The 25,601-nt window shown below is 46.0% G+C and overlaps 1 protein-coding gene across 2 annotated transcripts in view; it reads right to left on the bottom strand.

The window, feature by feature from the left end:
- The window catches only part of CDK8 (cyclin dependent kinase 8), a 197,480-nt gene extending 181,791 nt beyond the window's left edge, over positions 1-15,689 (bottom strand). The window contains exon 1 of one of the 2 annotated variants that reach the window (XM_084624927.1): positions 15,210-15,689. In XM_084624927.1, the coding sequence (XP_084481053.1) occupies positions 15,210-15,337 (128 nt within the window). In that variant the 5' untranslated portion in view covers positions 15,338-15,689. The remainder of the gene's footprint in view (positions 1-15,209) is intronic. The other variant, XM_084624926.1, reaches the window with a different exon arrangement.
- Positions 15,690-25,601: the final 9,912 nt, after the last annotated feature.

Below are 25,601 nucleotides of genomic sequence, written 5' to 3'. Positions count from 1 at the left end.
ACCCATGTCCCTACTTCCCCTCTGAGGGGATCTGAAGATGTTTGATCTGCAATATTCAGCTGCTGGAAGTACCCACACTCTGTGGGGTACTAACCATTACACCAGTCATGTGTCTACGTACAGCCTAGAGGGTGGGGTCAATGCCTGAACTCCACCACGGGGGTGCTTGCTGTGCCGGCCCCCTAATGTCTGGACAGGGCCCTGGAAATCCACTATCCCATCCTAGTTTGGCAGTCCAGCTGCTGGCACCAAGGGGAGCCTGCACTCCAGGTTGCTGCTAGCTCTTGGAGAATCTGGGGAAGGGGAACCCTTCAACACTCAAACCTTGTGTAGGAACTCCTAAGCCCCCTGCCAAAGGGAAACCTGTGATCACCGGAGCTGTGTCACTACTCCTGAAGTTCCCTGAAAAGGGACCTTCTCTGCCGTTTCCCCCACCCACCCATCAATGAGTGGCTGAGTGCAGTCAAGGCTGCCTCCTGGACCCGGCAGGCGGAGAAGGGACCTCCGGTGAGTGTACCTTTTAAAATACTATACATGGTTTAAAAGCAAGCATATGAAAGGATTAATTTGCCCTGGCATTCGCGGCTCTCCTGGATGTACTCCCAAAGCCTTTGCAAAAGGTTTCTGGGGAGGGCAGCCTTATTGCATCCTTCATGGTAGGACACTTTACCACTCCAGGCCAGTAACACATACTCGGGAATCATTGTACAACAAAGCATTGCAGTGTATGTTTGCTGGCGTTCAAACAACATCCGTTCTTTATCTCTCTGTGTTATCCTCAGGAGAGTGAGATATCATTCATGGTCTCCTGGTTCAAATAGGGTGCTTTTCTTCAGGGGACATTCAGAGGAGCCTGTTCCTGGTGAGCTGTTTGCCTGTGGCTGAACAGAAATGTTCCCCGGTGTTAGCCGGGGGGAGGGTTGAGAGGGTAGCCACGGGGTGGGGGGAGGCAAAATGCGACCATGTAACAAAAGCACATGTGCTATGTATGTAATGTTAACAGCAAGGTTTACCCTGAAAGACTGTAGCCACTGTTTTATAAAGTGTGTCTTTTTAAATACAGCTGTCCCTTTTTTTTTCCCTCCACCAGCTGCATGTGTTTCAATGATCACAGGATCTTCTCCTTCCCAGAGGCTAGTGAAGATTAGAAAGAAAAAAAAAACCGCACTCGTGAAGAAATGTTCTCTGAGCTCATGCTGTCCTCCCACACTGACAGAGCACGGACAAATGCGTGGAGGCAAATAATGTCAGAGTGCAGGAAAGCACAAAATGACCGGGAGGAGAGGTGGCAGGCTGAGGAGAGTAAGTGGCGGGCTGAAGAGAGGGCTGAAGCTCAAATGTGGCAGCAGCGTGATGAGAGGAAGCAGGATTGAATGCTGAGGCTGCTGGAGGATCAAACCAGTATGCTCCAGTGTATGGTTGAGCTGCAGCAAAGGCAGCTGGAGCACAGACTGCCACTACAGCCCCTGTGTGACCAACCGTCCTCCTCCCCAAGTTCCATAGCCTCCACACCCAGACGCCCAAGAATGCAGTGGGGGGCCACCGGCCAACCAGCCACTCCGCCACAGAGGATTGCCCAAAAAACAGAAGGCTGGCATTCAATAAATTTTAAAGTTGTAAAATTTTAAAGTGCTGTGCTTAAAGTGCTGTGCGGCATTTTCCTTCCCTCCTCCACCACCCCTCCTGGGCTACCTTGGTAGTCATCCCCCTATTTGTGTGATGAATGAATAAAGAATGCATGAATGTGAAGCAACAATGACTTTATTGCCTCTGCAAGCAATGATTAAAGGGAGGAGGGGAAGGTGGTTAGCTTGCAGGGAAGTAGAGTGAACCAAGGGGCGGGGGGTTTCATCAAGGAGAAACAAACAGAACTTTCACACCGTAGCCTGGCCAGTCATAAAACTGGTTTTCAAAGCTTCTCTGATGCGTACCGCGCCCTCCTGTGCTCTTCTAACCGCCCTGGTGTCTGGCTGCGCGTAACCAGCAGCCAGGCGATTTGCCTCAACCTCCCACCCCGCCATAAACATCTCCCCCTTACTCTCACAGATATTGTGGAGCACACAGCAAGCAGTAATAACAGTGGGAATATTGGTTTCGCTGAGGTCTAAGCGAGTCAGTAAACTGCGCCAGTGCGCCTTTAAACGTCCAAATGCACATTCTACCACCTTTCTGCACTTGCTCAGCCTGTAGTTGAACAGCTCCTGACTACCGTCCAGGCTGCCTGTGTACGGCTTCATGAGTCATGGCATTAAGGGGTAGGCTGGGTCCCCAAGGATACATATAGGCATTTCAACATCCCCAACAGTTATTTTCTGGTCTGGGAATAAAGTCCCTTCCTGCAGCTTTTGAAACAGACCAGAGTTCCTGAAGATGCGAGCATCATGCACCTTTCCCGGCCATCCCACGTTGATGTTGGTGAAACGTCCCTTGTGATCCACCAGAGCTTGCAGCACTATCGAAAAGTACCCCTTGCGGTTTATGTACTCGCCGGCTTGGTGCTCCAGTGCCAAGATAGGAATATGGGTTCCGTCTATGGCCCCACCACAGTTAGGGAATCCCATTGCAGCAAAGCCATCCACTAGGACCTGCACATTTCCCAGGGTCACTACCCTTGATATCAGCAGATCTTTGATTGCGTGGGCTACTTGCATCACAGCAGCCCCAACAGTAGATATGTCCACTCCAAATTGATTCCCAACTGACCGGTAGCTGTCTGGCGTTGCAAGCTTCCACAGGGCTATCGCCACTCGCTTCTCAACTGTGAGGGCTGCTCTCATCTTGGTATTCATATGCTTCAGGGCAGGGGAAAGCAAGTCACAAAGTTCCATGAAAGTGCCCTTACGCATGCGAAAGTTTCGCAGCCACTGGGCATCGTCCCAGACCTGCAACACTATGCAGTCCCACCAGTCTGTGCGTGTTTCCCGAGCCCAGAATCGGCGTTCTACCGCATGAACCTGCCCCATTAGCACCATTGGCAGGGCCCATGCTTTCAGAGAAATCTGTGTACATGTCCTGATCACTCACGTGACCGCGCTGACGTTGCCTCCTCGCCCGGTATCGCTCTGCCAGGTTCTGGTGCTGCATATACTGCTGGATAATGCGTGTGGTGTTTAATGTGCTCCTAATTGCCAAAGTGAGCTGAGCGGCCTCCGTGCTTGCCTTGGTATGGCGTCCGCACAGAAAAAAAGGCGCAGAACGATTGTCTGCTGTTGTTCTGACGGAGGGAGGGGCGACTGACAACATGGCTTACAGGGTTGGCTTCAGGGAGCTAAATCAACGAAGGGGGCGGCTTTACATCAAGGAGTATTTCAGGCAGGACTTCACGGAGGGTTCCAATAAGAAATGGTGTACCTAAGTTATTGTTCTTATTGGAACAAGGAGGTTAGTCTGGCCTCTGATTGATACATGGCTAGATTTACCTCGCTGCACCTTCTCTGTGAGTGACTGCAGTGTGACCTAGAGGAATGAGTCCCCTAGACAGGGGAGGGGGGAAGCAAATGAGTACAACACAAATCTGGTCTATTTCTTGTTTTGATCTACTCCATCTATCTTTTACGTCTTTGGCTGGCAGCAGACGGTGCAGAAGGACTGCATGCCATCCACATCTCATGGCTGCTCAGCAGAAGATGGTGCAATACGACTGCTAGCCATCCTCATCTCTTGCCTGTCCGGCAGAAGATGGTACAGTGCTAGCAGTCGTAATCCGTATCGCCTGCCTGCTCACCATAAGACGGTTCAATAGGACTGACTGCACGACTAAAGAGAATGACCTGGTCAAGTCACTCCAAATTTAGTCCCTGCACCCATGTCTGCCCAGGCGCTCCTGGCCGACGTGGCCAGGAGCACCTCGGACATGACAATAACGGCTACCAGTCGTATTGCACCATCTGCTGCCAGAAGGCAATGGGTTGCTGCTACTGTGTAGCAATGCAGTACCGCGTCTGCCAGCACCCAGGAGACATACGGTGACGTTTACCTGAGCGGGCTCCATGCTTGCCATGGTATGGTGTCTGCACAGGTAACTCAGGAAAAAAGGCACGAATCGATTGTCTGCCCTTGCTTTCACGGAGGCCTGACGATATGTACCCAGAACCACCCGCGACAATGTTTTAGCCCCATCTGGCATTGGGATCTCAACCCAGAATTCCAATGGGCAGCGGAGACTGCGGGAACTGTGGGATAGCTATCCACAGTGCAACGCTTCGGAAGTCGACGCTTGCCTCGGTACTGTGGAAGCACTCCGCAGAGTTAATGCACTGAATGCACTTGGAGCATCTTCTGGGGGACACACACACTCGAATATATAAAACCGATGTCTAAAACATCGACGTCTATAAATTCGACCTAATTCCGTAGTGTAGACATACCTTAAGAAAGAATTGGGAAGAACACAAGAGGAAACCACTTTTTAATTTCAGTTGCTTTAGTATGGTTATGATAAAGGATCATTGTCAAGTGTATGATTTACAACTCTTAATCTGTGTTACGCTATCCCTAATTCTGACTCCATGAAATACTGATTAAAAAAAAAGTTGTTAAATTTTCTACTGGCATAAGCCAAATTTTAATAGAAAGATGGTCTCATGACATCTGCCTTCTTGTTTGCACTAATGCTACTGTGTAAGATACTACAGCAATTGCTTACATGGAAGGAAGTTTAGTGTACTTTACGCCTCTTAATAAAATTAAGCAGCTTGCAACAAAAGCAGCTAATACCACATGACTAGCCAACTGTGCAGACCACCAGCAAGTGGCGGGGGCGGGAAGGGAGGTTGGCAGGGCTGGCAGATGCTCCCCACCCAGCTCCATGTGTCTCTGCAGCAACTAGGTGACAGAGGAGCCAGGGGGTTCCTCATGCTGCTCCCACCACATGGACAGGTCACTGGCAGTAAAAAAAATTCACGGGCCCATGACCTATTCATGACTTTTACTAAAAATACCCCTGACTAAAACCGGGGGGAAGGGAACTCAGGGGGTGCCGCAGGTGCTGGGGAGGGGGAAGCGGGCGCTCGGGGGGCGAGTCGCAGCATGGGGGGACTGCTGCAGGTGCCAGGGAGGGGGGCAGACTCCTTACCCAGCTCCTGGGAAGTGGCTGCCTCAGCTCCCCAGCTCCATGTGCTGCCTCAGCTGCACCCCAAGCCTCAGTTCTGCAGCTCCCATTGGCTGGGAACTTTGGCCATGTTGTCCTCTGAAAGAATTTTCTTTGAAATAACTGCACCAAAGATTTGTGCATCCCCTCTGTCAAATAGCTTGTTGAATAACTGATGTCTAGAGACTACAGAATACATGAGAACCTTCTCTATGCTATTATGTTTCTTTCCTAGGAATGATTTCTCCAGTGAGGAGGGACGGTCTTCTGCTTAAGACATTAGGACTCAGGATACACAAATTCAATTCCCAGCTCTGTCAGAGACTTTGCTTGACCCTGCACATGTCACAACTCTCTGCACTTCAGTTCTCTCTCTGTAAAATGGGTATAATACCCCTAAGTGAAGGATAAAATTCATTAAATGTTTTAAGTGTTCAAGTACTATGACAATCAGATGAAGCCTTATAAAGTATCTGACAGCTATTGAGAACATCAAAGTAAATTTTTAACTATTTAAGACCATTTTGTCCAACTAACATTAGCACTTTTTTTTTCCCAAAAGGAGGAAACTGCTGCTAAAAAAAATATTGCCAGCAATGGTTCATTTTCCTATTGTGCACTTGGCTCACATACAACCTTCCAAGAAAGCTACAAAAAACTGGTGCTAGTCAGACATTGCTAGAGTGCAAGATTATATGACTTAACGTGGTCTGGAAGTTTCTTTGCCTGGGGTTTGTACAAGTGAAGTCTCATCTTCTCCTATGCACAGAACTTAGAAGTTATACTTTGTATTGCTAATGTAATATCACCCACCTGAGTGCTGGCACATTAGCCTAATTCATATTTAGGCTTAGATGGTTTTCAAACGAGTTATTGACTCTCCAATATTTGCACTAGACAAGCTACTTGATACTCATGATCCTGCTTTCCAGTGCTCACCACAGTCTAATTTAGCGCTCTGATTCTGGAGCCAAGAATTTGGATGCTAACTTTGTTTTCCAAAGTACCATAAATATGTACTGCACTTTTGATTATACCAAATAGAAGGATTAGGGATGGCAAGACCTGAGCCTGCTAGAGTTGCAGCTAGTCTCTTACCTCATTTTTTAAGACATCTGGTCTTTCCAGAAGATCTTCTCTACCTGGACAATTATCTATCTTTACATTTTATACTGCCACTCACTGCAGTAGCTAAGCAACTTCCACGTAAAATCAATAGCAACAGTCAAGGTCCCAATAGATTTCCTGGAGTCTTTATCATTTTACCCTTAAAAGGGAGAAGCATCTGTTTGGGGCAGGGCTGGTTTTTAACTTTTTAGCTGGGGGCGGGAGGGGTGAAGATTGGTAGGGATTTTTTGGGTAGAATGGAGCGTCAGTGTTGAGTGTCATTCTTATTGTAGAAAGCCCTTTTCAAAGAGATTTTGAAATATTTCCTGAAGATTCTCAGACACTGGATTCACCTAAACTGCTGTGGAAGTTTCTTCCATAGCCACAGTTCCCTCACCTGAGAAAGTTTTATCCCCAGCTCTCAGGAGTTTTGTCCTGGTCTTTATAATTTGCATTATCCTAGAGGAGCACAGCTGTTGCAGAGGTTCATAAATCAAAATTCCATCCTTGATGTAGCTGGGGCTTGATCCATTAGTTGCTCTGACAACTAGAACCAAAGCCTTAAACTAGTAACAAAAGTTGACTGGGAGCCAGTAGAGGAATTTGAGCACAGGCCTCATATGCTCTCAGCAGCATAATCCATGTAGAAGGTGGGCATTTGCATCCTGTATCAGCTGAAGGCTGTGCTTCGTCCTTACTTATTTAGCTTCAGATACAGTAAATTTCCATAGGTGATGAATACTGAGGCTCGCTCCTCACTGGGAGGAAGGAGCGAGGTTTCCAAGCAACCTGGTTATAGAAAAAGGCTTTTTTTATTTATTTTTTTTAATAGATATTGATGCTACCTGGTCACTCACACTTAGTGAGGAGTGTCAAACAGGATCTCAAGGCTTCACACCACTTTGACAATTGGGAGCTGTATGCCTTCAGTGGAAGTTGGAGACATCTTAGCTAGTTCGACAAAGCATTTCCTCTTTCTAATCAGCATCACTTCAGTCTTGCCCAAATTCGGCTTGATTTCTTGTAAGCATTCTGACATTTTAATAGTGGCTGTGGTTGCATCAGTGGAGAATCATCAGCATACTGTTGGCAGCAGAACTCGTGGAGTCTCACTATCTTTTGCAGTGGTCTCATATAGATATTGAAGAGAAATAGGGATAGTATGGATCCCTACAGGATCTCCAGATGAGAGCCTTCAGAAAGGAGCTATTACACATCACTACTTTGAGTTCTGCTGGAAATAGCCAATTGCATCCACTGTAGTACTGGGCCATCTACTCCTGCTAAATCATATAGGTGGGTTAACAGCATCTCATGGTCCACTGTGCCAAAAGCTGCAGAGAAGTTTAAGCAATACAAGAATGGAGATCCTGCAAGCGTCCATGGTCATAAAGAGATCTTTTTCATGCCAATAGACCTGTCTCTGTGTTGTGCCCTGCCCCAAATGTGAGGCATCCAGGATGTCAGTTAATGTCACAACACATGCTGGAGTTTGGTGGTCGCTACCTTCTCTGCTGCTAAGCTGTAGAAGCACTAAACTGCTTAACCACAGTTACAGTTGTGCACTTTGGCCTTGACAAATCTCCACATCATTGTGCCCCACAAAGCTGTTTTATGTACAATCAGGATGATGATTAAAAAAATCTAATGAAACAAAAGCCAACGTTCAATGACTGCATCAGTTACAATATTCCCACCATCAGATCAACAAAACCCTGAATTATTAAATAAAAGTTTAGAGAGCAACCTTTAGCAGATTTTGAAGTATAAAGGTCAAGAATACACCAAACCCCTGTTAATGAAACAGAATGCTCATCTATCACTTGACCTAGAATACCAGGCAGCAACAAGGGGATTGCTGACTTCCTTCTAGCAAACTTTGTCCATTATTTCCCACAGGAGAATCTGGTCACTGTGGTCCATGCATCTGTCATTTCCAGACTGGATTACTCAACTTAATGCATCTGAAACAAAGTAGAAATGGGTACTTGAGGCGCTTGTTGAACACATCGTCCCTGTATTCCTCTCTCTATGCTGGCTTCCATTACCAGATGGAGACCTTGATCATGAACTTCAAACCAGGAACAAGCTGCATCAACAGTCTCTCCACCTATACATGAGGCACTCATAAGGGAATGACAGGGTCATGTTTGTGTGTCCCCTGTCCCTTAAGGGCTGAAGGTCGTCTGAGGAGGTCAAAGGGAACAGTCCCAAAGAGTGGGGTGTGATTGCAGCAGCAGAGTTTGGGGTGTTCCAAAAGGACTCAACAGCAACAGGGACTGAAAAAGCTGTGTTTCTTCAATACCCAGTTTTATTAAACTCTAGGTTTTTTTAAAAAAAAAACTCCCTAGTCCAGAAGTAACATTCAAATGTACAGCTGTACTCCTCTGGGACAACACACCAAAAAGGCCAAAATGAACCACATGAGGGACAAAGATACAAATTCTTGGTAAGGAAGCTAGGCTGTAGGCAAGTTTCTAGAGAAGATCAGACTAATCCAGAGTGAGTACCTTTCGACCCTCCTTGAGAAAACTCTAAACAGAATAAATGGGGTGAGAGAATGTGAGGAAGAAGAAATATGTATATCATGAGTACAGCCTCTTACTGGAGAGCAGACAGCTCCATGAAATGTACTAGGATCCTCATTATGCAAAGCTAGTTTAACTGGGAAGTGTTTAGCTATTATGGTAACGGAAATTACAGAAAAACCTAGGACAAATATTCTAATTTTAATTAGAAGCCATGTGCATTTTACGTATACAGCAAGCAAAGCAAGTGGAATTTGTAAATTCTATACTCTAGTTCACAGAAGTTAAATGCTGCAGGTTTACCTGCTGACTTTGTAACTTCCATGCATTGCTTGCAATTTGTAATTTGCAGAGTCTCAGCTGCTCCAGTTCAGCAATTTCAGATGCTGTATGTGATGCACTTAACTGAAATTTCAACCTCTTCTCTAGCATTTTGTCTACGAATACTTGTTCATTGTCATTAACAATTATACTTCAAAATAAATCTTCACCTTCCCGGTACAGCTGAAAGACGAAGCTAAACCAATTCAGACTGGAAATAAGGAGCAAATTTGTGTCAGTGAGGGCAAGTAACCTTCTCTACACCATTCGTTTTTATCATGTCCCCTCATTCATCACTTTTCTAAGGTAAACAAATCTCAATCTTTTCACTCTTTTATACAAGAATTTTTTCCATGCCTTCCATCGTTTAGTTGGATGGATCCCCCTCTTAGGCTGGGGGGGGATCCTTTAGCAGTGGGCGGGCTTCGCCAATAGGATCATTTAGTTGGGGATTGGTACTGCTTTGAGCAGGGGGTTGGACTAGATAACCTCCTAAGGTCCCTTCCAACCCTGATATTCTATGATTCCTGCTCTTCTCTGCACTCACTCTAGTTCCCCAATATCCTTTTTGAGATGGGATTGCTACTATTGCACACAGTATTACAAATGGAGGCCAAACCATTGATTTATACAAAGAATAAGAAAGCCTTCATATTATTCACCATCTCATTCCTTATGCAATTCCTACAGACCTTCATGAAGAAGTTTTGTATTGGATTTGATTGGGTGACAGGAAACAACTGGTAATATTTTCAAAGTTTGATATACCCAGATGAGATACTCTCTCTTCAACTTTAGTTAACACTCCTAAGATAAACGACACCTAATACACATTGGAAGTTACACCTGCTGAAACGTTATTACAAAACAACAACAAAAATTTTGCTATGCTGCCTCCATTGAGGAAAAGAAAAAAGAAAAAAAAAAGTGGCACTGCAAGTCTGAATTAGAACAATGATGAAGAAAATGTTAGCTAGCTTAACTCCACTCACCACATATATATCTCTTCCCCAAAAAGAGAGGAATAAAGAAAACAGTTAATAAAAACACCAGATTTTGCTATATTTCAAGATTGCCCTCAATGGATTTCATTGTTGTTACACTTAAATAGGTAATTACTACTTGTCACCTACTGGCTATACTTCATAATTTTCTATTCTTACCCTAATCCAACAAATTTTCTCTTTGTAAATTGACTATTTAGAAACATTTTCATTAAGTGCTACATAAATATAATTGTGCCTTGCCACACAGAATAGGCTTTCAGAAATTGTCAGGGTCCTGAGAGACACATACATAAACCTGAGAAAAAGGAGGGGGAGAACTGAGTTTAATTCAAGCAGGCAGAATTCCAGCAGCAGAGTTTATTGCTCTAAATGCAGAATGTATGATTTTTCTGCCTTGTAGGCATATGAGTTCATTTGGGGCAAGTAGCTCATGACCCTCAGAGTCTGAGTGGCTGAACTGTAGGAGCTAAGGGGAGATACAGAGATGAGACTTTCAATGAAACAGTAGAGAGGTCCCACTCTCAATCTGACAGCGTCTGTTGTTAAGGAGGATGAAAGCCTCAAGGAAGGAGAATATCTTGAAACCCTCCATCCAGATGATGTCACTGTATCCTCTCACACTGAGGATACCTCTCCGAGGGAGGGAACCCCAGTTATTAGGAATAGACAGGCACTAGTAATGGGGGATTTGATCATCAGAAATATAGATAGTTGGGTTTGTGATGACCAGGAGAACTGCATGGTGAATTGCCTACCAGGTGCAAAGGTTGTGGACCTCCTGAAACATCTAGACAGATATGCAGTGCTGGGGAGGATTGGTGGTCATGGTAAACATAGGTTACAGTGACATGGAGAAAGACAGAAGAGAAGTCCCGGAGACCAAAGTCAGGCTGTTAGGAAAGGGCTTAAGGTGCAGGACCTCCATGGTAGCATTCTCTGAAATGCTTCCAGTTACACGCACAGGGCCACATACCCTACAGTTCTGCCCGTCTCTAAATGTGTGGAAGAGATGATGGTCTTTGGAGGAGGGATTTAGGTTTATTAGGAACTGGGGACACTTTTGGAAAAGGAGGAGCCTGCATAGCTTCCTAACAAACCAAGAAATCATGGCCTAATAGCTATAATCAATGCTCTATGTACTTCATACCAGATTATACCTAATTTATGCAGTTTAAAATGTTGGTGCCTTGAAGTTTGCTCCCCAATTTAGCAATCAAATGCCCCCAGGCCTCCCATTCCAATACGTGTAATTTAAACAGTTACAAATGAACATGCTATTTTGATATTTCTTTTAATGTCTGAGCAGAGAAACAATTCATGTTTACATTTGAATTGCCATCATTGGATTTCATAGTTAACAAAAACATAATTGGGACAGTTCACACTTGCCTTGCAACTGTTTGTAGTTCTTCCAAAATTCAGGGAGACAACTCTGTTTTGGTTTATATTCAGAAGATGCCTTGCAGCCATGAAGGCTGCAAACTTATTTTTTAAATATGAAAATTTAAGTTCTGAGTACAATTTTGCAGCAGGCAATGAATTCCACGGCATATTTGTAAAATACCTGGAACTTTGGCTGTACCACCATAGACTGTTATTGGGATGATCTCAAACTAGTCAGGTTCAGGTTGTGTCAGTACTTATGTAAGAAACCTTCATGAAATTAGATGCTGGTGATTCAGTAAATGATAATCTCTTGACTGACTCAGTCCTGAACAAAAGTCCTCACATATTGTGCCAGAGGGCACAGCACAGCTAGAGTAGCTGTCTGTGGGATGTGGCATAAAACCTAACATGACCTCATCAAGTTACTAGAGAGCCCATGACACTTTTCAGAGAGTACAGAAGTTCAGCATTTGGTTAGGACACCAAGATTATTACATTCTGCCTACTTAAAAATATTCCCTTGATCCAGAACCTAGATCCAACTAGATTTTTATTTTATAATTCCTTTCCTATGGTTGTGATATAATGCTGCTTAAACTGGTATATTTTCACCTCAGAGGTGACTGTGAAAGCCATCAGTGAGAATGACTGGTGAAACAACTGTCATAGCATTTTAGAAGAAAGGTGCCCTAAATATAACAGATCATTTTTGCTACTACTAGACTGATGTCAAAAAATCCAGCCACAGCCTTCAAATGTATAGTAGCATATGTTGGTTTATTAAAATTAGTTCTGTTGAATGTGTTCATGCTGTTTTTATAACGTAATTACTCATGAAAATACTGGGCATCCACATGCAGGGAACTTAAACACACACACACATATATATATATATATATATAAAAAATCAGTTCCCAAAGATTTAGTTCTCTTAGTTTCATAAAATGCCCAGAATACTGAGATTCTTACAATTGCACATTTATGCCTGTAAAACAATGTTCCTTTTATTAAGTTAATACAACAAAAAAGTCATGTTTCATATTTAAATTAATCCCTGCCTCTCCCAAATCCCAGCAAAAGAGTTAGATTTTTTTTAAGCACACATTCAAGAAGAACACTGATTACATATTGGTTTGAATATTTATAATTTACCATGTGATAGGCAACTAAAGCAAATCAATGAGCTACTTCAAAGGCTTTTTTTTTTTTTTTTTTGAGGGAGAAGGGAGGAAAAAGGAAAAAAGGCAGCAATAGACCAAGCTAGAAAAATGTATAAAGCAATACATCAAATATCTTGATATTTTTCTTCTGAGGACTGGGAATTTCAAAGTGTATACAAGTATAAACAGTCATGAATAAAATCCTGTTTTAAAGACCATGTTTGCATAAAATTAGCTAGACTTTTTTTTTTAAAATGCACATTTATTCTGAGTCATATGTCAGGAAAAATGTAATTAGACAAACGATAATGCAGCCAGCAGTAACTCCAGACAGTAATCTCTTAAATGTCACTGACTGATGATTCTGCTGAAAAAACTACTTTTAAAACATGTATCACAAGTAGTATCAAATTTTAAATTTCCTATCACTGCAGAGGTCCAATATGCTTAAAGACTACAAAAAAAAATTCCAAAGTAGACACAGAAGCTAGTTACAATTACCCTTCAACACCTGAGGCTCTGTGCTTGAGGCTACAGACTGGCATTCCTTTTGAAAAAATCAATGAAAAAAACCACACATCAACTTCAGAAATGTTTGCTAAACAGTACATATCCAAAACAGGGGAACAGCGCTTCACTAAAACTTTGTTAAATAATTTTCACCTATATTTCCACTACAACTGTCAAGATTTTGCATTGTTTCCAAAACAGATACCGTAATGATTATGCCAAGGTCATTATAAGCATGCTTAAAATTCTCTTTAAAATTTAAATATTAAAGTGTGAAAAGTTTCCCTTACGTAAAAGTTCTCTGTGTAATAATGACATTAGCGTTCAGATAAGGATACAAGTATATAAAACCAAGCCTAATAAATTTTCACCCATAACTGGCAAGCAAGTGTTTTTATAAGTCAGTTTATTGAATATAAAAACATTGCCACTTTAAATGGTTAAAATGCACCATCATAACATTCATGGGAAAATTACCAGTGACAGACTAATAAAGTTATCCCAAGGGGGTAGAGGGAGGGAAAGAGAAAATCGGAGACGAGAATTAAGATAAAGGGAACAACCCAAACATTGCTAAAATTAAGGGGAACAGTGAGAATACTGAGCTCTGCATTTCCTATATCTCCTGCTCCCCACTTCCTACTGCTGTGCTATTGAAAAAGTGATGCTTTGCTATGGATTAATAAAACTAAATGACAGTTTGCCATATGTATTCTTTCAACAATTTTTACAGATCACTCCATTTTCCTGTACCTCCATCTCCCAAAAACTGTACTATGAATCGGCCATAAAAATAGATCATCTTCAAAAATGCTTTAAAACCCTTCAAGGACTAAGATTTCAATCATAGGAGCAACCAGCAAGAACACTCAAAATGGTGACTAGCAATAATAAATCAGACACAAACCCACCATGAAAATTAAATCCAATCTCGCAAAAGAGATGGTGGCAGACAGGCTTTTCTAACATACAGCCATTTACCCAGAAGTAAAAACCTGAAAGTTATATGGATTATTTTTCAACCAAAGAAAATTTTCCACTCAAATGCTGCCAGTACTAATATGAGACACCAGCATTAAGGTTTGGAGAAAGTGTATTTTCATCTGTGACTGTTCCTAACAATGACAGGTGGAGACAAACAGAGTAAAGAACAAGGAGATAGTTACGGCTAAAGGAAAGAGATACAGCCACAGAGCGAGGGGAAACAATATTAAGGGTGCAAGGCAGAGATAGGGCACACAAACAGAGGGCCATTGGAATCTGGCAGTCATGGGGGTGGGAGAAAATATGAGGGGGATAGTAAAGCAGCAATGGATAGAGGCAGTGGAGGAAAGGGTATAGAGGAGTAAGATGTGATGGGGTATGCAAGGGCACAGCTCAGGGAGCTGGACTGGGATCCAATGAACTGGGGGCAGAAAGGCAACGTGGGACTGGGACAGGACACAGACACATTGGGGGGGGCGGCAGCAATGAAACAGGGCACAGACATAGCCAGGAGGAGGTGATGGGTGGGGGGAAAATGAGGTAGCCAGTACAGGGACAGGGCACAGACACTGGGGACGTGACAGGGGACAATGAGGCAGGAGTGACAGAGGCAGGATACAGACACATAAGAGGACAAGGGGGCCCATGAGGCAGGAAGAACGGGGGCAGGCTGCAGGCACACGGGAAGTGGCTGGGAATAACAGCAGCAGCAGCAGCGATGGGGCAGAGCGCACATGCAGGGTGGTGGGGATAATACGGCCGCAGAGACGGGGCAGGGCACAGACACAGGGGAGGTGGCAGCGGGGGGATAAGCTGGCAGCAGGGACGGGACAGGGCACAGATAATGTGGCGGGGGTCAATGAGGCAGCAGGAACGGGGCAGGACGCAGACGGGGAGGTAATGCGGCAGCACGAACGGGGCAGGGCGGGGGTAACACGGCAGCAGGGACTGGACAGGGCGCAGACACAGGGCAAAAGGCCGGGAGTTAATGAGGCAGCAGGTTCCGGGGAAGGAAGGCAGGCCAGCAAGAGGCGGGCGAGGGGTGGCACGCACGGCCCGGGGATGACACGAACCAGGGGGCCGGGGCAGACCCACGGGGAGCCCCCTCCTCACTCACCCGTCTTTCCGCTTGGCTTTGTAGACGTGCCCGTAGGTGCCTCTCCCCACCTTGCAGCCCTCGTACTCGAACAGGTCCTCCACCCGCTCCCGCTCCCCGGTCAGCTTCACCTTGAAGTCATAGTCCATCTTCAGCGCCCGCCGCCGGGACCCGCCGCCTCCGGCCGCCTCACAGCCCGCCGCGCCGCCGGACACCGCAGGGACCAGGGAGGAGGAGGCCCCGCGCCAGCGATACGGACCATCCAGGGGGAAGCCGGCGGGCGTGAGGGCTGCTCCCTCCCCTCTCTCGCCCCGTCTCCTGCCGCTCCCTCCCCGCCTCAGCCAGGCAACGGCACAACAGCCGGTATTTTCACCCGGAATACGGCAGCCCCGCTTCACCGCACTGTTGAAAAAGCGTCGCAAGCCGCTCTCACAGCGACACCTCCCCAGCAGCAGCGACTAACGCACCACGTGGAATCTAGCGGGCTGAGAGCGCCCACTCCAGCTCCGGGGCCGGCATGCATTGCGCCAGCGGGTGGCGGAGGAGGGGGGTTTGCATGCTGGGAGTTGTAGTACAGACTGGGTTAAAGGCCCCTCTTTGCATGCTGGGCGTTGTAGTCTGGGGTGAGCTAATGTTAGAGCGTTGCAGGCTGGGATTTGTAGTCTGGGGGGTGTATTATACCAGGCGATGTAATTGAAGTGGGGAAGAGCGAGGGCAGAGCAATGTGTAGTGCTGGGGGTTTATTTTGGAGAATGGTCACAGTGGAGTGCTGCCTGCTAGGGCTGTAGTTTGGAAGAGCACTGGTGAGGCCACAGCTGGAGTATTGTGTCCAGTTTTGGGCCCCCCACTACAGAAGGGGTGTAGACAAATTGGAGAGTCCAGCAGAGGGCAACAAAAATTATCAGAGGGCTCGGGCACATGACTTATGAGGAGAGGCTGAGGGAACTAGGCTTGTTAAGTCTGCAGAAGAGTGAGGGGGGATTTGATAGCAGCCTTCAACTATCTGAAGGGGGGTTCCAAAGAGGATGGAACTTGGCTGTTCTCAGTGGTGGCAGATGGCAAAACAAGGAGCAATGGTCTCAAGTTGCATTGGGGGAGGTCTAGATTGGATATTAGGAAACTCTATTTCACTAGGAGGGTGGTGAAGCACTAGAATTGGTTACCTCAAGAGGTGGTGGAATCGCCATCCTTAGAGGTTTTTAAGGCCCAGCGTGATAAAGCCCTGGTTAGGATGATTTAGTTGGTGTTGGTCCTGCTTTGAGCAGGGGGTTGGACTAGATGACCTCCTGAGGTCTCATCCCACCCTGATCTTCTATGATTCTAAGGGTGTGGGTGTGTGCAGTGGGGTGCTGTACACTGGTGACTGTAGTTTGGAGGGTGGTGTCAAGGTGGGGCACTGCATGCTGGGGGGCAGGGACTGTAGTTTACAGGGGGAGAGGAGTTATGGTTGGTTGTGCATGCCAGGGGCTGTAGTTTGGAATGCAGGTCACAGTGAGGCGCTGCACGCTTAGTTTACAGCCTTAAGGGACAAACTCCAAGCGTCTCAGACATGTAGGGAGTGCGCCAAAGTCTTGAGAGTGAAATCAAGCAGTGGAGTATAGGGGTCATAGGCAGCAGGTCCTTGCTAGCCTGGCTGCCTGTTGTGACTCACTTGAGCTCACTGCCCGTGGAGCGGCATGTGGGGCACAGAACACTCCTCTAGCAGAGCCAAGGCCAGTGGAGAGGGGGCTGGGCAGTGATGCCCACATGCACACCCTATTTTTACTGTGAGCTGTGGTCTGCAAGGCAGAGTCTATGGGTGCCTCACATATGGGGAACGTGGTCTGAAGATTCAGGTTTGTGGATACTCTGGGATTTGGTGTGTGGGGTCCTTTTTATGGTAGGATAAAAGTTTTTTTTATTTTGTGTCTACCACTTCTGTTTTTGTCTTCTCTCCTCCCTGCTGTCATTCATACATGGATTCAGCAAAGTATTAAACACAATGCTTAATTGTTTGCTTAATTTAGGGCTTCATACCTCTTCTCCTCCTACTCCCATCCTTTGCCATTCTTCATAGCCTTCTTGCCATGATCTTTTTACTCCAGGTTGTGCTGTGTTTTTCGATCCCCACATTCCTTTTGTAAGCCTCTTCCTATTACCTTGCCTGAAAGGCCAACTCTTCTAAATAAAGCCAGTTATCAACTAGAAGTGACTAATCTTAGCATTGATCATGGAATTAAGTGGATCAGTGGAGATGGGTACTAAAGTGAACAGTTTCTGTTCTGAGAACAGAGCAGGGAAGTCACAGGGAATCATCATTAACAGCTTCTGAATGTAGGGAATTGTATTTACAAGCAAAAGTCCTGAAGCATACAAGCCTGGCTGAGCTCTAGCAGCCTGCTAGACTGTTGGAGTAGGACACTAAACAAAGTAGTAGCAGTACTGGACACCCATTTTGAAAGACAGTAGGATGTTAAATGTGCTTAAGTATAGAGCAAATAACTCATTGGACAACTAACCACACCTCAACCTTTAGCTTTATAGGAGTTATTGCCTCTATATTTTGCAGTCATTACAGATGGAGAAAAGAAAAGAGGAGGAACACAGTTTTAGACTCAACATATATCAAATGGAGACTTAACTCCCTACAGTCCAAAAATATGAGACAATTCAGGCTACATCTATACTACAGCTGGGATTGATGCTCTGAGATCTATCTACCATTGGTTGATTTAGTGGGTCCGGTGAAGACTTGCAAAATTGACAGCAGATCGCTCTCCAGTTGACCCCTGTACTCTACCCGCAATAAGAAGAGTAAGGTAAGTTGACGGGAGAGTTTCCCCCATAGATGCTGCGGTAACTTGACCTAAGGTACGTCCACTCCAGCTATATTATTCACGTTGCTGGAGTTGCCTAGCATAAGTCAACTTACTGCGGTAGTGTAGACATAGCGTAAGTCAGAAGTACTGAAGCAGGAAGCAACTGCAGTGCCACACTTGGCAAGAAGAGGTGTGATAAGGCAGGTACACCCTGTGACATTACTTCAAAAAAAGCACCACTTCTCAGACTAAGGCAGAGGTGGGCAAACTACGGCTGGCAGGCCAGATCCAGCCCACCAGCTATTTTAAGCTGGCCCTTGAGCTCTCACTAGGGAGCGGGGCTTGTCCTGCTCTGGCACTCCAGGGTCGGGGGCTGCTCCAGACGGCTTCTGGAAGCAGCGGCATTGCCCCACCGTGGCTCCTATGTGTAGGGACTGCCAGGGGGCTCCATTCTGCATGCTGCCCCTGCCCCAAGTGCCACCCCTGCAACTCCCATTGGCCAGGAACTGCGGCCAATGGGAGCTGCAGGGGAGGTGCCTGTGGATGGGGCAGTGCACAGAGCTACCTGGCCGCAGCTTCATGTAGGAGCTGGAGTGGGGACATACCTCAAGCAGCTCCCAGAAGCAGTGGCCAAGCGCTCCCCGGAGCCTGCATCCGAGCCTCTCCCTACACTCCAACCCCCTGCCCTGATCCCCCTTCTGCCCTCCAAACCCCTTGGTCCCAGCCCAGAGCACCCTCCTACACTCTAACTCATCGCCAGACCCTGTACCCCCAGCCAGAGTCCTCACCTCCCCTGCACCCTACTCCCCCACCCAAGCCTGGAGCCCCCTCCCACACCCTGAACTCCTCATATCTGGCCCCACCCTGGAGCCCCCACCCCCTCCTGCACTCCAACCCTAATTAGGTGAGCATTCGTGACCTGCCATAGGATTTCTATTCCTAGACATAGCCCTCATGCAAAAAAGTTGCCCACCCCTGAAGAAAACCAGATTGAGGTTTTTTGATTCTTGTCATCTTCATCAACTGCTCCACATTAAGTATAGGGTTGACAACTTTCTACTCATGGAAAACCAAACACCGTTGCCCTACCCATGCCCCACTCCTTCTGAGGCCCCACCCATGCCCCATTCCATTCCCCCCTCCCTCTGTTGCTTGCTCTCCCCACTCTCACTTGCTCATTTTCACCAGGCTGTCTCAGGGGGCTGGGGTATGGGAGTGGGTGATGGTTCTGACTGGGGGTACAGGCTCCAGGGTGGGGCCAGAAATAAGAGGTTTGGGGTGCAGGAGGGTTCTCTGGGCTGGGACCAAGGGGTTCAGAGGGCAGGAGGGGGATCAGGGATGCAGGCTCCAGGTGGCGCTTACTTCAAGCAGTGGCATGTCCCCCCTCCAGCTCCTACATGGAGGCGTGGCCAGGCAGCTCTGTGCGCTACCCCATCTGCGGGCACTGCCCCCATGGCACCACCAACTGGCCAGTCAATGGTGCTGACTGGAGCCACCAGGATCCCTTTTTGTTCTGGCAGCTGCCTCCACCAGTACTGGTCTGGTTTCAGTGGCTTTCTTGGTACAGACATTAGGATGGAAGACAAACACATTCTAAAGAAGGAATGGTTTCAGAGTAACAGCCATGTTAGTCTGTATTCGCAAAAAGAAAAGGAGTACTTGTAGCACCTTAGAGACTAACCAATTTATCTGAGCATAAGCTTTCATGAGCTCACTTCATCGGATGCATACTGTGGAAACTGCAGAACACATTATATACACAGAGACCATGAAACAATACCTCCTCCCACCCGACTCTCCTGCTGGTAATATCTTATCTAAAGTGATCACTCTCCTTACAATGTGTATGATAATCAAGGTGGGCCATTTCCAACATAAATCCAAGTTTAACCAGAACGTCTGAGGGGGTGGGGGGTAGGAAAAACAAGGGGAAATAGACTACCTTGCATAATGACTTTTTTTTTGTTGTAAGATAGTTACCTTCATGTCTGTAATTGCGTGACCAGAGAGATTGAAGTGTTCTCCGACTGGTTTTTGAACGTTATAATTCTTGACATCTGATTTGTGTCCATTTATTCTTTTACATTGAGATTGTCCAGTTTGGCCAATGTACATGGCAGAGGGGCATTGCTGGCACATGACGGCATATATCACATTGGTGGATGTGCAGGTGAACGAGCCTCTGATAGTGTGGCTGATGTTGTTAGGCCCTGTGATGGTGTCCCTTGAATAGATATGTGGGCACAGTTGGCAACGGGCTTTGTTGCAAGGATAGGTTCCTGGGTTAGTGGTTCTCTTGTGTGGTATGTGGTTGCTGGTGAGTATTTGCTTCAGGTTGGGGGGCTGTCTGTAGGCAAGGACTGGCCTGTCTCCCAAGATTTGTGAGAGTGTTTGTAGATCCTTAATAATGCGTTGGAGGGGTTTTAGTTGGGGGCTGAAGGTGACGGCTAGTGGCGTTCTGTTATTTTCTTTGTTAGGCCTGTCCTGTAGTAGGTGACTTCTGGGAACTCTTCTGGCTCTATCAATCTGTTTCTTCACTTCCGCAGGTGGGTATTGTAGTTGTAAGAATGCTTGATAGAGATCTTGTACGTGTTTGTCTCTGTCTGAGGGGTTGGAGCAAATGCGGTTGTATCGCAGAGCTTGGCTGTAGATGATGGATCGTGTGGTGTGGTCAGGGTCGTGTGGTGTGGTCAGGGTGAAAGCTGGAGGCATGTAGGTAGGAATAGCGGTCAGTAGGTTTCCGGTATAGGGCGGTGTTTATGTGACCATAGTTTATTAGCACTGTAGTGTCCAGGAAGTGGATCTCTTGTGTGGACTGGACCAGGCTGAGGTTGATGGTGGGATGGAAATTGTTGAAATCATGGTGGAATTCCTCAAGGGCTTCTTTTCCATGGGTCCAGATGATGAAGATGTCATCAATATAGCGCAAGTAGAGTAGAGGCGTTAGGGGACGAGAGCTGAGGAAGCGTTGTTCTAAATCAGCCATAAAAATGTTGGCATACTGTGGGGCCATGTGGGTACCCATAGCAGTGCCGCTGATCTGAAGGTATACATTATCTCCAAATGTAAAAGAAGGAATGTTGTTATTGGTCTGGTGATCATGTAGTCACCAAAAGCTTTAGTGGCATGATACAATCACCAGTGATTGACAAACTGAATATCCAGCCAGGCCACCTCAATGCCCTAGCTAGAGATTGAGTAACACCCAGATCAATCTATAGGAAGGCTAAATCACTTTGGGATTACCATGACGATAAGTCACAAAAAATCAATTCTAAAGGGTGCCTATGGCTGCAGGACAATTTTGCCTGTGAAAACTGGTAGTGTGTTATTGAAAAAAGTCCTTTTTGGGGGCAGAAAGCTAAAAATAAAGATCTTCCTATTACCCCTCAAATACATTATGTATTGACTGAAGATAGATTTTGCTGTATTTGTAATATAAAATAAATAAATACTCTATGCTAGAGTAAATTTTTGAATAACTTTGGTGGGCATGGGGTGAAATCAAGATCTGGCTTACAGTTAGTGTCTAGCTACAGTTACTACAGCAACTCCATAATTATTTGAGTTTTGCTGCCCTCTATGGACTACTTATTTTTCCAAGTGCAGTAGAACCCTTATTTTGCAAAACAAGGGATTGAGAAGTTCATAAAATTGAACATCTCAAAATTACAATAGGCATGGTATATAAATTGTAGTATGCTGCTCTCCATCACTTTCTGGAACTTCCGTGATCTCCAATGCACTGGAATGCACTGTTTATCAATTTTCATTAGGTGACTTCCCCACCCACAATCAGGAAAAATGGTTAGTGTAACTGGTTGTTCATAAAAATCAAGGCTCTACTATAAGTATGTATTGCAGAAAATATAATCTCAATAAATATTTGGGAAAGAGTATGGATGTATTAGAGAGACAAAGTGGGTGAGGTAGTGTCTTATTGAGCCAGTTTCTGTGGCGGAGGGAGACAAGCTTTTGTGCTTACACAAAGCTCTTCAGGTCACCGAAGAACCTTCAGGCTCTGAAGAAGAGTTTTGAGTAAGCCCAAAGGCTTGTCTCTCTCACCAACAGAAACTGGCCCAATAAGGGACACTACGTCACCCACTTTGTCTCTAATGCCCTGGGACTAGCACAGCTACAACTGTGTTAATAAAATACATATTGGAAGAGAATACTGTAGATTTTCCTGTATTGTTGGAGAGATCAGTCTGATTAATTCATTGAAAATAGTTCAATTGTCATATTCTATCCCCAAATTTACTGCACAAATTCTTAGTAACTTTTCCTTTTGTACTTCAGTGTGGATTGTGTAAGGAGAGGAAGCAGGACAGATACAGGAACAGTTTATGCTTCCTCACTGTACCCTTCTAACATACCTCTCTCATCTTCTGGAGGAGCAATCCCCAGGTGAGTTTGAGGGAAGGAGACATTTTGATTTGACTAAGGGAAATTGGTGTGTGGAAAAACTGATTGCAGGGAAAAGTGGATTGTAATGAATGTCAAGTAGAATTGAGTCACACTGGAAGAAAATGGACTGATTATGTATGTTGAGGCAGGTATAGTGATTTTTATTCTGGATGGAAAATTGATTCTCATTAATTATACATTTTGGTGTGTCTACAGGTGCAGAAAATTGAGAGAGGGTGGCAAATTGCTATTGAATGTGGTGAGGAAAATAGACTATGAAGTGCCACATCCCATCTGCTGCCAGTAGATTCCCTTGGTGGGAGGGAAAAATGTGTCCTGCTGTCTGGACTGATTTGTGATTGAGTGCCTACCTCAGGGCAGACTGAGGGCACACCCCAAACTCATGGTATGGTCTATAACTAGATTTCACTAACCCAGTAACAAATGTGAACTCCTGAAGCACTGTACCAGTCTTACCAAGGAGTCACAGACAATCCCCTTGGGCATTCTAGTCTATCTTTCCACCCAGGCAAGCTGGGCCTACTTATAGTTGGTGCTATACACCAAAGATTCAGGTTGCTTCCAGTCCCAAGGGATCAGCTCAATTTGTACCTCAGATCTCACAGCAAAGACAACATTTTTAGCCAATCCTATAATAAATCCTTAGTTAACTAAACTAGGAAGAACTTAGTGTTATTTACAGGTTAAAGCAGGCAACATGTATACACTAGTTAGTCTATGGTTTTAAAAGGTGACAGAATAGTAGTAATGTGTGTTAACCCAGGTTAACCCTAGGGATCTCTGCTTCTGTTTCACAGACCCAGCCCTGTGAGAGTCTAAACAGCAAAGAGAAAGTTCTCTCTTGTCCCTGATTTATCCCCTTCTTCCAGCATTCAAGCTGATGGGATGAGCTTTTTTGCAAGTAGCACCTTCATGGGTGTGAGAGGGTTGTTAACCAAATCATTGTTTAGTGATGTTGCACAATGGCCCATTTAATTTGGAGAGTCCTTCTTGATGGGCTGAGGACCATTCCTCCTGACTGGGTTCACAGGGCAAGCATTTTTATAGTTATAAAGCAAAATTTACTTATCACCTTATAGTATGTTATACATGTAAAATTAATGTGTGCAGCAACTTACAAACATTCCATAGAGTCTAAATGCTAAACACTCTTATACCTATCTTAAACAATACTAACATTGCAGAGGAGCTGGTCTGGTATCCAGCTATGAATTTGTCAGTGCTCAGCTGACTCCTACAGCTTTGGCAAGAGCTGGAACCTGGTCTGCCAGCACCACAATCATCTATGAAGGTTCTACACCCAGTTTGCTGACAGATTTCCTTGGTGAGAAGAGAAGTGATTATGAGATGGTCTCAATGCAAAAAGGAGTCCCCACTATGAAAATTTAGGTAGCTCTGTGCCTGTGCGTAGGAGACAGAAAGAAAAACTAGTTAGGAATTGACAAGTTTCAGAAGGGATACCATTTCCTCTATTTTTGTAACGCAGTAGTTATCCCACAAGAGAATAAACTAATCCTAGAGTCTGTTGTCCAACAGGCAGCCCGCTTTTCCTATTCATTGGCGGTCATGCAGCATCCTCAGCTCACAGACCCCTTTGCTCACACAGCTGGTAAGAGCCATCTGGGCAGGGGGACCTGGCTCCGTGGCTGGCAGAGCCCTTAGGGAGCAGCTACCGCAGGGGAAGCCCTCCCAGCGCACAGCCCCTCCCTGCACAGAGCCCCTAGCTATTCCCTGCCTGCACCCTGAACTGTTTTCAAACTTTTTGAACTGAGCCCCCCCTCACCTTTGAGTTATAGTTGTGGCCTGCTGAGGTGAGTTGGCAAGGAGGTGACCTCCATACCTGACCAGCCATGCAGAGTTGGCTCGACCCATAAGTGCCAACTCTGTGGGTGCTCTGGGACTGGAGCACCCACAGGGAAAAATTAGTGGGTGCTCTGCACCCACCAGCAGCCAATCCCCCCACTGCACCCCACCTCCTCCTCCCCTGAGCATGCCATGTCCCCGCTTCTCTGCCTACCTCCCAGTGCTTTCCGCCTTGCTGCTACCAAACAGCTGTTTGGCCGTGTACTTGGAGCGGGTGGGGGGAGGGAAGAGGAGTGGGAACGTGGCATGCTTAGGGGAGGTGGTGCCCAAGAGGCAGGGCCAGGGCGGGGATTTGGGGAAGGAGTTGGAATAGGGGTAGGGAGGGGGGGTGGAAACTTTGGGGGAAGGGGTTGGAATGGGGGCAGGGCAGGGGTTGAGTCAGGGCTTCTGCTCCCACTGGTGGGAGCAGAAGTCAGCACCTCTGCACCCCTGCCCACCCAAAACAGAAGTCAAAATACACCTATGCCTGAGGCCCCACCCCCCAGCCCAGAGCTCTGAGGTTCCCCCCAGTCCCACAGGGCCCTGGAGTTTTTGTAGCATGTTGTAGGAGGGCCTCAGAAAAAAAAAGTTAAGAACCCCTGAAATAGAAGGCAGATTGTGGGTCAAGAAAGAGAAAAAGGGCAGAAAAGGTGGAAGTCCAAAAAGTAAAAAGACAGTATGGTCCAAAATGCTAAAATCCCAATCTCCAATCAATTCTACATGCTCAAACTCCTGTGCCCTGGTACACCCCACTGACTTTGTTGTGGCGTCACATTGGCAAAAATAATTCACCTTCCAAGACTGCAGCCTAACAGCTTAGAACCTAATGGTGCAATGACCTTGATTTCCCACCATGTCCCCAGCACCAGTGGGGATGATACAGGGGTCTGCCTGCACCAGCTGGCTGGTGAGTCAAGGCTGTAGCAGTCCTGGACAATGCAGTAGTGCCAACTCTGTTTTTATTGCAACTCCAGTGACTTTGGGGGCATTTTTCACCTGTCTCATGAAAACATGAGAAAAGGTTGTCAACTCACAAATCTCCTTTTACTGTTCATGGGGTTGAAGCCAGCAAAATGGCTACTATTTCCCACAGTCTACCTGCATGTGTAAGTGAGACTGGCCTTAATAAAGTTGCCTGCCACCTCCCATTGTTTTCAGTGGCAGTGAAGCCATGTCCATAGGCAAAATGACTGTCACTACTCTACAGTTGGAGAGTCTAGACAGGAGACTGGCACTATGAGAAAGAGGGGGTCTCCATTCACTGCCCGTTTTGAGCGCCAACTCTGCAGCTCCCATTGGCCAGGAACTGCAGCCAATAGGAGCTGTGGGGGTGGTGCCTGTAGGC

Source organism: Lepidochelys olivacea, assembly GCF_965140295.1.
Source record: "Lepidochelys olivacea isolate rLepOli2 genome assembly, chromosome: 1".
Lineage (NCBI taxonomy): Eukaryota > Metazoa > Chordata > Testudines > Cheloniidae > Lepidochelys > Lepidochelys olivacea.
The sequence above is the reverse complement of the archived record's forward strand: the minus strand, read 5'-3'. Positions and strand labels throughout refer to the sequence as shown.